This window comes from Vanellus vanellus (genome assembly GCF_965231255.1).
Source record: "Vanellus vanellus genome assembly, chromosome: 25".
Classification (NCBI taxonomy): Eukaryota; Metazoa; Chordata; class Aves; order Charadriiformes; family Charadriidae; genus Vanellus; species Vanellus vanellus.
In genome coordinates, this window is record NC_138930.1 from 4,803,913 (window position 1) to 4,819,206 (window position 15,294).

At 45.1% G+C, this 15,294-nt stretch overlaps 1 protein-coding gene across 1 annotated transcript in view; it reads right to left on the reverse strand.

Moving 5' to 3' along the window:
* Window positions 1-15,294, reverse strand: part of DOT1L (DOT1 like histone lysine methyltransferase) — a gene marked incomplete at its 5' end in the record, with an annotated part of 71,772 nt that overhangs the window by 4,790 nt on the left and 51,688 nt on the right. Inside the window, 12 exons of the mRNA XM_082495366.1 lie at window positions 434-1,405; window positions 2,522-2,586; window positions 3,365-3,570; window positions 4,288-4,901; window positions 6,331-6,457; window positions 7,830-7,976; window positions 8,779-8,902; window positions 9,166-9,647; window positions 10,453-10,578; window positions 11,216-11,353; window positions 11,949-12,050; window positions 14,894-14,985. Of these exons, the coding sequence (XP_082351492.1) occupies window positions 434-1,405; window positions 2,522-2,586; window positions 3,365-3,570; window positions 4,288-4,901; window positions 6,331-6,457; window positions 7,830-7,976; window positions 8,779-8,902; window positions 9,166-9,647; window positions 10,453-10,578; window positions 11,216-11,353; window positions 11,949-12,050; window positions 14,894-14,985 (3,195 nt within the window). The remainder of the gene's footprint in view (window positions 1-433; window positions 1,406-2,521; window positions 2,587-3,364; window positions 3,571-4,287; window positions 4,902-6,330; window positions 6,458-7,829; window positions 7,977-8,778; window positions 8,903-9,165; window positions 9,648-10,452; window positions 10,579-11,215; window positions 11,354-11,948; window positions 12,051-14,893; window positions 14,986-15,294) is intronic.

Consider the following 15,294-nt stretch of genomic DNA (forward strand, 5'->3'; position numbering starts at 1 on the left):
TGAAGAGGCACTGATGTTTTGCTCTTCCTGGATCACGCTAAATCCATTCAAGGCCTAAGCTCAACCTTTCCTCAAGATGACAAGTGAGACATCCTGAACTTGGTACCATGACAAGTTAAATCTTTTACCTGCAGGCGGACCTAGGTTGGTTCCAACACAGCAACATCTGAACAAGCATACATTAGGAAATCACAGAGTCTGGGTGTATTCTTTCATTAAGGTGATACAACAAGCTCATCTAGTAGACAAAGCTCATGAGATTGCACTGTGGGGAACTGAACTCATCCTAGCATTTCCGAGAGACAGAGGAGACTGGTTATGTGGGACAGATCTGCTTCACATCCTGCAGAAATGAAAGAGTTTCACCCCTGGAGAGGCAGTGTCAGACTTTCCTTTAGGCCCTGTCTTATACCAGAGAAAGAGTTCTGCCTACCTCCAACTGTTCCACCTGTAACCCCAGGAGAGAAGTTCCCCATAGTGTGAGAATTAGTCAGTCTGGTTGCAGCTGATGACACGTGGACCAGACTGGCAGCAGCTGGCATTGAATTAAATAAGGACTGCAATACTGAGGAATTTGTCACCGAGTTGAGGTTTGCTTGCAAGGCCATGGGGCCGAGGGGAAACTGCGATCCAGTGGTCAAAGTGTTTAGGAAAGGATGGTGCGCCTGAACAGAAGATGCTGGGTTGCCTGCTGAAGAAACAGCAGTAGAAAGGCTTTTACCATTCAGAAGGCCACCAGACGAAACAGCAGCAGAAATGAAAAGGTTGTGGCCATTTTTAAACTCCACATCTCGGTCCCTTCCTTTGCCGACCTTTCCGTTATGCTGCAAAGAGTTTTTTTCTGAAGAACCCCCAGCACGAATGCTTATTTCGCCAATCTCTTTGCCTTTGACCCCCGACCGATTTAAGTCTTCTCCTTTCGTGCTGCTGAGGCCTTCGAGTTGCCTCTTGTTCAAAAAAGGATTCGTTTCCGATATCCCCACATCTTTGCTTCGCTGCGACTGGAAACCCAGGGAGGAGTTGGAAGTCGTCACGTCTGAAGCCTTATGCGGAAGAGAAGCACCATCGATAAAGCTGTGTAAACCAATGTCAGTTGACAGTCCACCGTTGTACGTGAAGCCGTTAGTGGAGTTTGTACTCGGGCTGAGCCCGTCTGCCCCAGACGAGGGCATGGCAACGCTTTTCCTCGCATGTGCTGTGATCTTGGCGTCGATGGCAAGGCTATCCTCAGAGGACGGCCTGAAGGCAAACAGCGAATTCTGGCTCAGAGATGAAACCGACTGCAAAGGACTATCTGAAGTTTTGGTCAGGTTGATGTCAGATATTGGTGAAAAAGTAGATTTCCATTTACTGCTATTCATGTTCTCATTGCTTTGTGCTTGTTTCCTCCCAGATAAGCTGCCGCCTAGTTTGGAAGAAAATGGATAAACATCAAAAAACAGCATTCGCTGAATCTGCCTGTTAAGAACAGGGTTTCATCTTTCAACGTACACATTTTATCAGTCCGTAATTCTATTTCTGGTCTCAAGGCAGAAATATTTGTGAAGTCACCTAAAAGTCCTTAAAATTTAGTTTAATGCTCTGAAAAAGTTTGAGAATGCTGACCTACCCTTTCCTCGGTCTTTGTACTACAGATCCCTCCCCAAACCCCAAGTCAACAAAAAACTGGTCAGATCTTTGGTGACTTGGGCTGCATCAAGAAGAGTGTTGGCCAGCAGGGTGAGGGAGGTCATCCTCCCCCTCTGCTCTGCCCTGGGGAGGCCACATCTGGAGCACTGTGGCCAGTTCGGGGCTCCCTGGGTCAAGAAGGACGGGGAACTGCTGGAGAGGGTCCAGCCAAGGGTACAAAGATGATGAGGGGACTGGAGCATCTTTCTGATGAGGAAAGGCTGAGGGACTCAGGGCTTTTCAGTCTGGAGAAGAGAAGACTGAGGGGGGATCTTATCAATGCGTATCAATCCTTCAAGGGATGGTGCCGGGGGGTTGGGAACAGTCCTCTTTCAGCGGTGCCCAGTGACAGGACAAGAGGGAACGGGCACAAACTTGACTATAGGAAGTTCCATCTCAACCTGAGGAGGGACTTCTCTCCTGTGCGGGCGGCAGAGCACTGGCACAGCTGCCCAGAGAGGGGGGGAGTCTCCCACTCTGGAGCCATTCCAAACCCGCCTGGAGGTGTCCTGTGCCACTGCTGGAGGTGCCCCTGCTCTGGCGGGGGGTGGCACTGGGGGAGCTCCAGAGGGCCCTTCCAGCCCTGACCAGTCTGGGATTCTGTGATCCCTCCCCAAACCCCAAGTCAGTGAAAAAAATGGTCAGATCTTTGGTGACCTGTGACTACAGAAAGAACTGACCCAAAAATCTGTCATTACCAGCCACCTGTCTTAATCACGATTATGCAAAGCCCTGGCAGAACTGCACTCTGCTCAGCAGCACAGAACAGCCCTGCTTCTGACCTCAGTCAGTGGCAGACACCCGTTCCCGAGTCCAACCATTACAACAAATAATTAACATTCCTCACACCTACCATTTTCAACAGTCTTCTGCGGAGATTTGCTTTCCAATGATATTGTTGCAATTTTCCTTTCAATTCTAGTGGGAAAATAAAAAGGTTACACCACTCATTGCAGACCAGTTGTTGCACATTTACCCTAACCCTCATCTTCCACATGTTCACGGCTTCACAGTTGACTTGAGTATATAAAGCCAGTCAGCTAGAAAGCTGTATGTTACTAAAGGAACTTAAACGTGTACAAAAATCCTCCACAAACTTTATGTAGAAGCTATTACAGAATTTGTGCGCTTTGCCAAGATTAGTGCACATTCAGAGGACTTTGTTGTTGCTGCTCTTTATCAAAAAGCAGTGCTCACGTTTCTATAGCGGTTACTTTTCCAGCACCATAAACAAGAAAAAAATTGCACCCCGCAGGCAGGCAAAGGGTGGCGAGTACTCAATTTTCACAGCAACACATCAACAGTTTGGGGCAGGAAGTGAAAAATTTTGAATCACGCTGAAACTGGGAGTGAGGGGGAGACAGAGTCTTAGTTAAAGATTACACACGCAGCCTCGGTACTCCTACAAAGCAATGTCGTGAAAAAAAAAAAACAAACAAAAATCGTTTCTACGCTAATTCTTTCAGAGGGCAGACTACCAGCCTCGCAAACACAGCAACAGTAGGTTCCCACATTCATGTACCGCTTCCTAAATACCTTCCCTGTTCACCATTTCAGCCGCGTAAGAGGCGTGGGCATAATGGAATCGCTCTCCAAGCAAAGGGAACAAAGCAGTCCGAACACACCTCTCCGCTTTAGAGCACCGTTAACAGCTCTCAGAGAAATCTCATCCTGAAACCCATGCCTGTGTATTCACCTGCTGCTATTGTGCTCATCTTCAGATCCCTGCTCTTCGTCTGATGTTAGAGGAGAGTAATGAACACCGTTGGTCTGAATGAGGGGCTTTTCCTTTTTCAGTACCGGGGGCTGGTCATTGTCCTGGTAAGGAACAGGAGAGTTCTTCAGGGAGTTTTCAGGAGAGGAAATGGCTGTTATTTCTAAAGGCTGGTTAATATTATTGACCTGGGCAAGAAGGAAAGAAAGCAGTTACAGATGAGAGTATCCCTTTAGAAACAAGGCATCTTGTTAAGGATATCAAAAGCAGGCTTAACTTGCTCAGCTTTAGGATATGCCAACAGCTGCTCGTTCAGCACTGCCGTTGTTATACTCCACCATCCTGCATCAGAGCCCAGGATGAAAGCTTAAACAGAGCTTGGAAAAATATCTAATTTTCATTCTTTGACTTCATGTTTAAACGCAGAAATGAAGACATGGAATAATCGCATTTCTTTTCCAACTACCACTGCAGGATCACATGAACACAACTTGTATAGCTGGCTTAATTATGCGAGAATGCCATATGCTTCTGGCACTCTTATGCTATTTAGTCAGTCTTAGTTTAAACTATTTTCAAAATATTTAACCTACAGCCTAAAAATCAACTTCACTGCAGAAACAAGCTTTTTGTCGTAAGAGATTATTTTTCATTTTTAATGCTCTAACAGCAAAGAACTCTTTGCAGATGCTCTACCTACACTGAAATAGTTCCCCAGCTTTTCAGCAATCCTCTCGCCTCTCAGAGGGGCCATTTTCACAAAGGGTCTTCACACCAGTTCTAGCTACTAGCACCCCAACAGCCCCAGAGCGTGCTGAAGAACAGGACAGTCGAAGCTTATTTCTAATTCAAAGAGCTTTCCCACGCCCTTCTCTCTTGCCAGAGCTCTTCATTTTTGCCCTTACCATGGAGTTGATGTTGAGCGGTGAACCTGATGGTTGCGTAAAGAGTCCAGACACAGTAGGTAAGGATTTGCGTTTCGGGGAGACCCCGGAGTTCCCGCTGAGATTCCCAGTGGAGGATCTCTTCCGCCGGCCTCGCTTCTTCCCATCCTGCGCGTGTGCTTGGCCGCAGTCCAGCCGAGCGCTCGTGGGCAGAGGACTGTGCTTGTTGGAAGGGGATTGTTTTACATGTCCTGTATTAGGAGAGATTGTAAAGATGATTCTTCTCTTGGCCTCGTTCTCAGGATCTGAAAACGCTGCATCAGACTGAAGATCCCCCTTTGTTCCTTCGGCAAACATCTTCTGAGCATCTGCATATTGCAATACCCCTACCAGGCTCTGGGAGGTGCCATTTAACCTGGGGCTTGTTGAGTGCTGGTGAGCAGGGGAGTTTTGCCCAGAGTTCCTTGACTGCATCATTAGCAAAGGATGTTGTGGAGTGGAACTCCGAGACCCTACTGAGTTAAACAGACTCCCGGAGTCGTCCAGAGCTGCCTGATCAACACTATGGTTAAGATGGGCTGGGCTGTTTGTAAGATTTCCATTGACTGCCACGGAGCCAGAAGAGTAAGAAAAACCTGTTGAAAGGGAAAGTATACATCATTGCTTCTGCTGAGCGACAGTTCACAGTGCTAGATTTCTGGGATGACCGGGAGCGCTTTCAGCTCTACCTGCGTTAGATCAGCCAGGAGCCGTGTATTACACGGGAACAGCACGGCTGCTTTTTACACGGTGCAGTTGAGAATGTGGCTCTGTGTGCTGGCGATTTCAATTAGGCGTTAACGTTTTTCACTGCTCTTTTGCCAGTTCAGGAAAATTCAAGCGTTATATGGAGATATCATATGCTCCACCCAGTTTTTAAATGGAATTGAAGTGTAAGTTTCTTTTGAGCTACTATGCCTTTTGAAATCAGGGCTCCTCAACTCCTTCTTATCGTCAAGGAAATAGAGGGCCAAATTCAGTCCACTTCCTTCCCCAAAAAAAGAAGCCCACCTCCTCAAAATTAAGCAGAAGGCTGTGGCTTGGGAAGTGACAGGGGATCTTTGAAGAAACTGTGGCAGAAGAATGCCACATGGGAAGAAGCTTGGAAAGGGAATTACGTATTTGTCATGGTGTATCAGAACTGGGTTTAGTGCTCTAGTAAGGTCTTGTCTCTGGGCTGTCTAAAGGGGTAGAAGGGAACATGGCATTGTTTTACAACAAGGTTGGGTTTTGTTTGTTTTTGATTTGGTTTTGGTTTTCTTAAACACTTCACTGGTTTTATAGAAAACTGCAGCCAAGCTCTTCTTTGCAAAACAGATGCTAGAAACAACACAAGCCCCTCGAGGTGGTAAACACCAAGAACAAATGCACTCTCTGACGAGGGATCAGCTGTAGAATAGCTTCTGTATGCTAGAACCCACTTCTGGTCCCCAACATTTCCATAGCCTGAATAGCTACAGGCCACAATTTCAAGAGATGAGTGATTTCAGAAGCAATGTCTGCACTTAAAGGTATCTCTGCCCTCTCCCCTTTGACCTTTCTTCCTACCCAGATACTTGTGCCTTTACAACTGCTCATGAGGCACCGCTGTGACCTGCAGCAAGAAATCAATTTTGTTATTAAAAACAAACTCCACCACCCTGTAGCATAAACCTTTTAAACCCAGATCATCAGCTCGTAGCATAGCTATGCAACGCTCTGCTGCTTTGCCATATTGTGGAGGTAGGAATCTCTTAATCCACATAGAAGAATTTACAAAAGCAATTATTTATTTACACTGCAACGTGCTTCAGGTAAAGGCAGGTCCAACCAATACTTTATGCCAGACTGCATCCAAGCTGTAGGCACGTACGTGCCTCAAAACATCATCCTCCACGATTCTTTGGTCTCGTTACAAAACACACATTTATCTAGCACTCTACTGCCCCAATGACCTGACAAGAAGTGCTCAGAAAACTCCGCCGCGTGCGCTTGGGGGTGCTGTCACGACAAGACAGCGCGCCTTCGCGTAGGTGAGGCTGTTACCTGAGGTAGCCAAAGCCAGTGGCTTGTTTCCAGCAGCATTGCTTACGCCATTATGAGAACTAGCACCAAACTGCTTTTCAAGTGTCGATGAGTCTCTACTCTGATGAACTGGGCTAGGTGTGCTTCTCTGGGGGAAGAGAAACAGGCATTTTAGTACAGGAATTATACTCAAAAGTCAACAGTTTAAACAAAATTCACATGCATTAGTAGATCTACCAAGGAAAGTGGCCCTAGTTCCTCAACACCCTAGATTTTGCTTGCTTGAGAAAAACAGAGATCGGCACGTAATAGGACAAAAATAAATATTGTGATTAAGTATACTGCAATAGTATCTCGCACACAACGGACACCATGCAGATAGAGGGACAGCAGGCTCATCGTCCCAGAAAGTTTAGACTCAGGACAGCACTGCAATCAGAACGAATGCCTGTTTCACAGGCAGCCAGAAAGGAAATAAATGGCTGTATCACATCCCCAAGCCTGTGCACACAAAGTTCTCCAAAAAAACCCCAAACTTAACATGAAATACATCAGGCTATGTTCTCTGGTACACCGTCTGAGGGTATGATCAATAAGTGGTGTTTTCCTAAAGCAGGGAAAACAACTGTGAAATGGTAGCCTGAATACATAACGTGTTGAAGTGAGAGAAGCCGTCCAGAGCTAACATTCTCCTCTCTGAGGATGTAGGACTTCTGCTCAGAGCTGGACAGACTGTAGTTCTGCTACAACTAAAAGTCTACAGCTGGAAGAAGATAGTGGATTCAATACTATGAAACAACTCCAGCTTTCCAAATACGGGACTGTAAGGCAGGCATTTCTGGATGGTTTCTATTTCACCGCTCTCATGTGAAAGCAGCAAGTGTTTCTCAGTTCTCTACTGTAACACTTGCGTGACAAATGTGTGAGAAACTGGACCATGTTTTTTTAAACTCCTCTGCCACTGAGAGTAGCATGGACTTATCAGGATTTCAAAAAGAGATGGCCCTAGAAGTTCTCTAGTTGCTCTCTGCTGCTACAGAGCAGTCACTCGCACATTAGGTATTACAACCTCAAGGTGCTATTCAAGTTCATCCTACACACGATTGTGATGAAGACAGACAATTTTGAGATAACCGAACTGAGGCAGAAGAATGTGTCTCCCAGGGTCACGTAAGGAGGCAAGGGCTAAGAACCAACTGATGTGCGATTCTCTGCATACACTGCCACAAACTTGCAGACCCTGCGCCTTTTCCACCCAGCCAGACGTTTAAGATGAGGATCTCTTGAAGCACGTACTTTACTTCCCTTCCTGGCTCAAATACCACCACCCCACAGACAAAAGAGGGTAAAAATCTGCAGAATGACTAAGAGCCAAGAGGATGAACCCCAACAGCAGCCTCCCCCGAAGCATCAGACATTTGAGATTAGCAGCCCGCTAAGGATCCTGGTGCACAGCACCCCGTTACTGCCCGCTGTGATTTTTAGTTAGGGATGGAAAGTGTTGACAATCCCTTACTCACCACCTTCTCAACACGGCTAGGTAGGACTACGCTGGCCAGAGGGATACTAACAGGGAGTTTATTGGGCTGCACTGTGCTGAGAGGAATACTGATAGGTAGGCTGGTGATAGTTTCTCCATTACTCACAGAGGTTCTCTCTCTCAAAACCTGTAAATGCAAAAAAGAAAGTAATGTTCTTAACTACATGCTCTTACTGAAAAGACTTTTTAAACTAATGGTAACTCATTTATATTTTGCCCCTCCCATCCCCCCCCTTTTTAAAAAAAGAATTACAGGACTGACAGCGATGACTATATAGCAAAGAGAGGGCATGCACAGAGCAGCTTTGTTGCCAACACCAGTCTACTCGCACAGCAACACCCAACAGCAGAGCAATAGGTAAATTAAAGCTGCTGCTGGCCCCAAGCACAAGGAAAAGGTTGCCTTAGGCAAGCTCGTTTCCCAGTGTCTTTGTTCAAGCTCTGTGAAAAGCACTCATCTGACAGAATTCGTATCTTGAGGCCCTCTGTACACAGAAGATGAAGTAGCCAGAAATATTTCCATGGTAACCTCCTATTGGAGGGCACCCACTTGCTCTGAAATAAGCACCAATACGATTCACGGCCGGATCAATTACGTGGACAATTTTTTGTTATTTTTATATTTTTAAACTACAAAAGAGTCTACTTTTCACGTTCAAGTAGACGCACACCAGATCAAAAAAGTCCTACTGCATTACTGGTACTGTTCATATGCAAACCAGTAACTCAGAGGTAGGCACGTCTTTCCTGAGCACAGTATTCTCTTCCTCTAGCCAGTTCCTTCTTTTTGTTGTACCACACCTATTGTGTTTTGTGTTATTCTCCACGCCAAGCTGACCACAGAAAGCAGCCTGCCCACATCCCCTAATCTGGCCAACTTTTTCTTTGTTCCACCAGCTGCAACATCTGAGCACAAGCAGCTCTCTCACCTTCTCGCCTGCAACTGGTAAGGCCGCTGGGGAAGAGGGCCGAGTTTCCTGAGGACTCAGCTTCATGCCATTTGAAATACCAGGACTTGGATATGTAAGGCCATTCTCTTTGACATGGTCAGCTCTGGAACAGAGATGTACAATCATTAGAATACAAGAACTAATGACTTCTCTTTTGCAAGGAATTGCCGTACCAAATTCAAGGCACTGTATCACCTTATTTACCCAATAAGCTGGCACGGCTGGTTTTCCTGATGCAAAACTTGTAAAAGCCCATAAAACTCCACTTTTAAAGCTATTTTTCCACAATCCAAATAAACCACTGTTGTTAAAAACAAGCAACAGTATTACCCCTCTTTTCCCATCCCAGGAAATGATCACTCTCACCTCTGTATCTCATTAGTTGTTGCTTTTCCATTGACTGCGTGGTCTTGATTCAAGTGCCTCCTCAGGGCTATTTTAGCTGGGGAAAACCTGGTATAATCAGGTAAGGACAAGCTTGTCATCTTGTCTGCCTTCTGTCTGCTGCTGTGGTTTGGGGTACACGGAACTATTTCTTGGTCCAGGTGAGAGGTCGTGTACTGAGGGGTGTTCTGCTTGGAAGAGGGCCTGCTAAAAGTGTTATGAATTTCATAGGGAGTAGCATGGCCGTTCATGGACAGTTCGGGGCTCATGCCATTGATGTGGGGCATAGGAAACTTAGAGCATTCGAGCTCCAGTTGGAACCTGCCATGATCAGCCTCAGGATCACGGCTCAAATGGTTTTTATTGCGTAGCTGTACTGACAGTGACTCATCAGACGGCGTGTACGATTTCAGCTGCATGAGCTCCTGCTGTCTTTGACTTTTCTCAAGTTCCACAATGCTGATCTTTAAATGAAGAGGAAGACAATGATTAAAGATACACACTTAACAATTCTATCACATTATGGAGTTTTGACTCGATATGCTTCTCGGGAAAAGTGGCCCCATTTCTGGGAACAACACAGAACAACTGACCCAAAATTTGAGAAACAAATTTCAGCATGCTGCTCTAAGCTTGAGACCGAAAGGCCCAGGTAAGGGGAAGGGCTCAGAGACTCTTAGAAAGCACCCTTCACATCTTGAAAGCAAACATAAAATACCTCCAACTTACAGAAAGAGGATGGAGTGACTCAACACTGCCAGTCATTGAAGGAAACGGTCACCCCATGTCAAGGCATCCAGCAAAGGGCTGGATTAGCTCTAGTGCTAATCTCACAGGGAAACAAAAATTCTTTGGCCACAGGAGTTTAATTTCTTTTCACTATGGTAAGGGACATTCTGTGGGAACTGATTCCTGATTCAAGATGTCAGAGCACACAGAAGGCACTATAATGAAGCCACACATTACACAAACAAGCAGGACCTTTCTTTTTACCAGGTCATGCTTTTTAGTTATATTTCATGATAAACCATGATTCCTTCTTCCACAGCACTTCCAAGGAATCATGTCATAGCACCTATTTCCTTTGAATTTATCCACATCCTTATTCTTCAAGTTTACTAAAACCCCCTAATAAAGAGATTAGTCGCTGGGGGTGGGCGAAGAAAACCAGTCACCTATATTATCCTTTAACATCATATTTAGTCAAATACCCATAACTGGCCCATTACCCAAGAGCTGGTGACTCTAGATTAGTTTTGTGCTCTCTACCTGCAATTCCAAACAGTGCTTTTGTTTCTCAGAAATCTGATTCTTCAACGCCTGCTTCTCTTTCAGCAAGTTCTCCAGTGACAGTGTTGACCAGTCCAGCTTCAGTTCTTCACACCGTGCCTTAAGCTGCAAAGACACAGGATAAACAGATGAGAAGACAACTTTAACCACTTCACACCACCCAAGGTACAAGCTGAAAGCCACACACCTTTCAACTGGATATGTGCAAGAAGCTTCTTAGCCCATTGAAAACTCCTCTCAGCTTAAGCCAAATGCCACCAAAATTGTCCTGTGGTCACCACATAACGTGGCAGGCGATGGCCTGGCTCTTCCTAAATACAGCATTATCACCTCGCCTCCCTAAGGACTTCCACATCTGGATTTTCCCCTCACCTGCCTTAACAGTTTGAGCTACCAGGATGAACATCACAAGAGTTATGGTACCACAAATCAAGCACTGTCCAAACATCTTGGCCAGTGAGATCCAGATTCAGCATATAGCTGCACAGCTGCGTAGGGGACACAGCCGAGGCCAGAGCCAACTGTCACCTCAGTGTGGTTAGAGGTAAACAAAGGTCAACAAGAAAAAGGACCACCTTCATTCTTTCCTCCATCATTCTTCTTACAGAGGAGCTACAGCAGCTGGATGATTTTGCATTTGGTAAGATACCTTGAAGACAGGGCCAGCCCTTGGCTCATGACCTGTCCTCCATACATAAATGGGAGCATCACCCTGCTACTCAGACACAAGCGTTGTACACACCAGCTGTAAGCTCTGGTTCCTGAGTTCACTGTTATCCTTCTCCAGCTGTTTCGTCTGTTCTTTCAGTTGCTGATTATGAGCAGAGATTTCCTTCTGAGCCTGAATCAGGTCATTGTATGTCAGAGCTTTAACTCCCAACTACAAGACAAAGGATGAGAAGGAAAGAGATCATTCAATCAGGTCTTGACACCCTAATTGCAGATGACTGACATTCAAAAATGACATTGAGGAGGCCCACAGAACTTATGCGGTTCACAGGAAGTCCCCAGCATTCTCCAAGGCACTTTGTCATTGCTAGGGGATAACAAGGAAGGACAGAAGTAGCTCACTTGGAGCTGCCTTTCCAGCAATTTAACTTTAAAAACTGGCATTTAGTTTCTCGCCAGCCAAAATAACACTTGTTTTTGTAGATAGCCACCACGTTTCCTTCTGTGCTCCTGAACTTGCATTAGCAACACCGAGTCTATTCAACCAGCCAGGGATGCACCCTTTACTACAACACCAGCGCCTGTGGTCTGCCACCCCTCCTCTCGGATACAGAGTGGCACACAACAACTTCAACTATGAAGGAAAAAACCTAACTAAAGAGTAATACAGATTCCACATTATTGAGCATGCTCCGCTGCAAAACGGGGGCTGAAGACCTGAGACTACTCCGGTCTGTCTTATTTTTATCAAAACCATTTGCATGCAGATGACTAACAAGCATCCACTTCCACCAGATCAGGGCTACCTCATCAAGTTTCTGCTGAAAAAGACGTTTGATTTCCTCTTTCTGTGCCTGGCAGTGGGTGAATAACTGCTGTGCTGTCCCCAGTAGCTGAGCATTCTTTTCCTGGAAGAGGGAAGAGTGAGAAAATACACTTTTAGCACCAACTGCAGCATGGCCCATCACAGTAAGATGTTTACACCTAGTTGGTGTAGCAAGTTGGGAGCGAATCCGAGCTCTGAGGGAAGACGTATGAAGAAATCCAGCTCTGTCTCAGACTTCTGCAAGCCTTTATTTGTCAGCGTTCAACACGCGGTGAAGTTAAGCAAGCTGAAAAGAGCTTTTAATTAGATTTTTCTGCTGTATGGTAAAATATAATCAGGACAGTCTTAAGAAATCATTTTTATCCTCCTAGCACAATGTAAAGAAGTAGTAATAATCACATCCTACAGAGCAGAAATGGAACTGGAAAAGATTATCTGTATGAAATCTGTTACTAAAGCGGGAACAGAATCTAAATCTCCAGAGTCCCAATTCAGAGTTTTCCTACACAATACTCATGGAAGACGGGCAGTAAACGAAAACACGCTGTGGGGGAGGTAGGAAGCAAGTCATAAATAAGCCAAACCCACTTGTTCTTCTAATGCCAAAATTACTTCAGCGGGCCACCCGACCCTTCCACTGGCAGAACATTTCCTGTCCATAACGTTCCTTAACTAGATACTTGCTTAATCATTTCATGGTCGTGCACTATGTGAGCAGCAAGGGCAAGGATAGGACTGGCTAAAGAACCTCATTTATTCAGTTCCCAATTGAAAGATGAGTGCAGCACGCAGAGCAGGCTCTGGAGATTACACTTTTCTCCAACTTTTGCTGCTGAGGCCAAACAGGAATCGTGCAGAAACTGAGCCATCGCTCCAGAAAAAGCGGAGGACAAAGGCGAAAAGCACCTCAATCTTCCATTTGTGAAGCGAAGCAGCAGCGCTGGCGAGTTCCACATGCGCGAGAAAACACAGCGCCTGGCATGCAGCTTTTGTTGCCTCTCACGCCAAGGGCTTGGGAAACCAGTTGAGTCACTGCAATGCTGAACGTACTGCCATAGGTGATGCTGAAAAAAATCATGTATGCTTTCAACGTCAGTCACTTCATTCAGCCTTTACAAGGCGCAGAGATGCTGACAGCTCCATCTAAGGGTAATCTGGCGAACCAGCAGCCCACAGCATCTTGTTTATTTTAAAATCGTATTACAGAAATGTTTTTCTTGTACTTGAAAAAAAACCTTCATGTAAGAGGGAGTTATTAAATAGAATACACAACAGCACCTCATCCAGCAAAGTTCTGCTCCCGCTTTTGTGGCGCTTAACTTGCCATGCTCTCAGTGTAACACTCCATTAAAAAAATATTTTCATACTGAATTCCTCATTTTAGTGTCTTAAAGTATGAAACATCTGTCAGACACCAACATGAAGTGATTACTTTTCCACACTCTCAATTTATACTCCGAGCATACAGCACAATGCTTGCACACTATCATTTCTCATGCCATTTTCTGTGCAAAGAGATAAATTAACTTTATGCTGACTTTCCAGACAAGTACAGAACAAGCAGAAAAATATGCTGCTTAAGGAAAAAGTTGAAAATTCAAAGCGCTGTTTCACTCTGAAAACAAATGGAAACAACTATAGAAAAAAAGGTTTGCATGAACACCGCATCAGCATCAACCAATTCTCAGTAACGAATGGGGTGGCACAAGTTAGGCTCTCTCAGCTGGAAAAAGAGTTCCCATTATGGAAAACCCCATGAAACAATGCTACAGCTTTATGCTGACACTTCCACAAAGGCCACAGAGCAAAAGAAAGCTTCCATGGGGGCTACCGAAAGCTAGAATTGGCCAGAAGTTAGAGATTATTGTGGAGCTCTATGGGGAAAGCTTCCACCATAGAAGTAGCGTGCACAGTCTCTTATAAAGCAACTAAATTATTCATTAATTGAGGTAAAGCAATACAAGAAGGAAAAAAGTGTTTAGCCAGTAAATCTCCTCCCTCTGCTGGGGAGATGGCTCCATAGCAGGGGAAAACGCCACACTTCACAGCTGCAGGGTTTTCTTCGCCTTTCCATGTATTTCAACACACAACTTGGTGAATTTACTCTTTGTCCACCAGTGTGATCTTAACATGCTAAGATTATCAAATACTAAGGATTAAGTCTCTTAAGTCAGTAATGACAGTTTGGATTTTTTAATCCCATATTTCAATTTGTTAAAAGTTTAAAGAGGCATCCTGATGCTAGAGTCCTCAATTCATTTAGGCTTTCCTACAGAAGGAAAGGAATAAGATGTCAAAAACCAGAAAATTCAGCTCCAATAAATTAGTATCTGGGTGTTTTTCAAGACAGTCCTCAAAGTTGCTAAAAATCTTTAGCTAGATTAAGCACAATTTCATTATCTAAGAACAGTTTGACTAGCAGCTCGCAGGATGCATCCCTGCAGGGAAGTCCCCCCAAAGCAGAGGGCAGGAACGTATTCAGGCAGTGTGTGCTGCTGGAGCAGTTGACCACCACCTCTTGCTCCCGTGACCCACAAGACATTTAGGGAAGAAAAGCAGCTGCCAATCCCAAATGGGAGAAAAGGACAGGGTTCACAGCAGCTTCCTGCACAGGTGTACACAGCTTCGTATCAAAATAGAGGGAAAAAAAAAAATCAGTAATACCGATGTAAGACTCATCAGGTGGAGGGGCACCAGAGGGAAGAGGGGAGGTGCATCTCTCCCAGTTTGCAGATAGGAAATTTAAGCACACAAAGACTGACCAAATTAATAATAAAATCCCTGGGTACGGCCATTGAGCCTAAGCATTACTCTAGTACAGTCTTCGTAATTGGCCTGGAGCAGCACTGGTGTTAAGCGGACACAGTTCCCATCTCCAGCATTCTTCTCCCACATCTAAGGTATCCGGCAAAAAATGAGACCTACCTTTTCCTGCTCCAGTAACTGTTGCAGACTTGCTTTATACTGAGGAGTTTTCATGTATGCCATGAACTGCATGTACTGGATCTTAAAAGAGTCTGCAAAATAAATAAGGAGATGATACATTTCAAGTGAGTGAAAGTGCAATGCTCCTATTTACCCCTATTTGCTCCCTTGACACCTCTCCCTCCTTTGCTCTCTTTTGCTTTTTATTTGGACTGTAAGTCAGACCAAGCCATTAAAGATCAATTTAGAGCACGCTGAAAATCCATCTTCTGACGCAAGCTGAACTCTTGGATCCATTAGCTACTTCTAATAGTTACCCTAAAGGAAGTCACGACAGCGCATTCAAAAATGCAGAGGAAGATGATGAGTGCTAATGGTGTGTTTGCATGATGAAAGAGGAG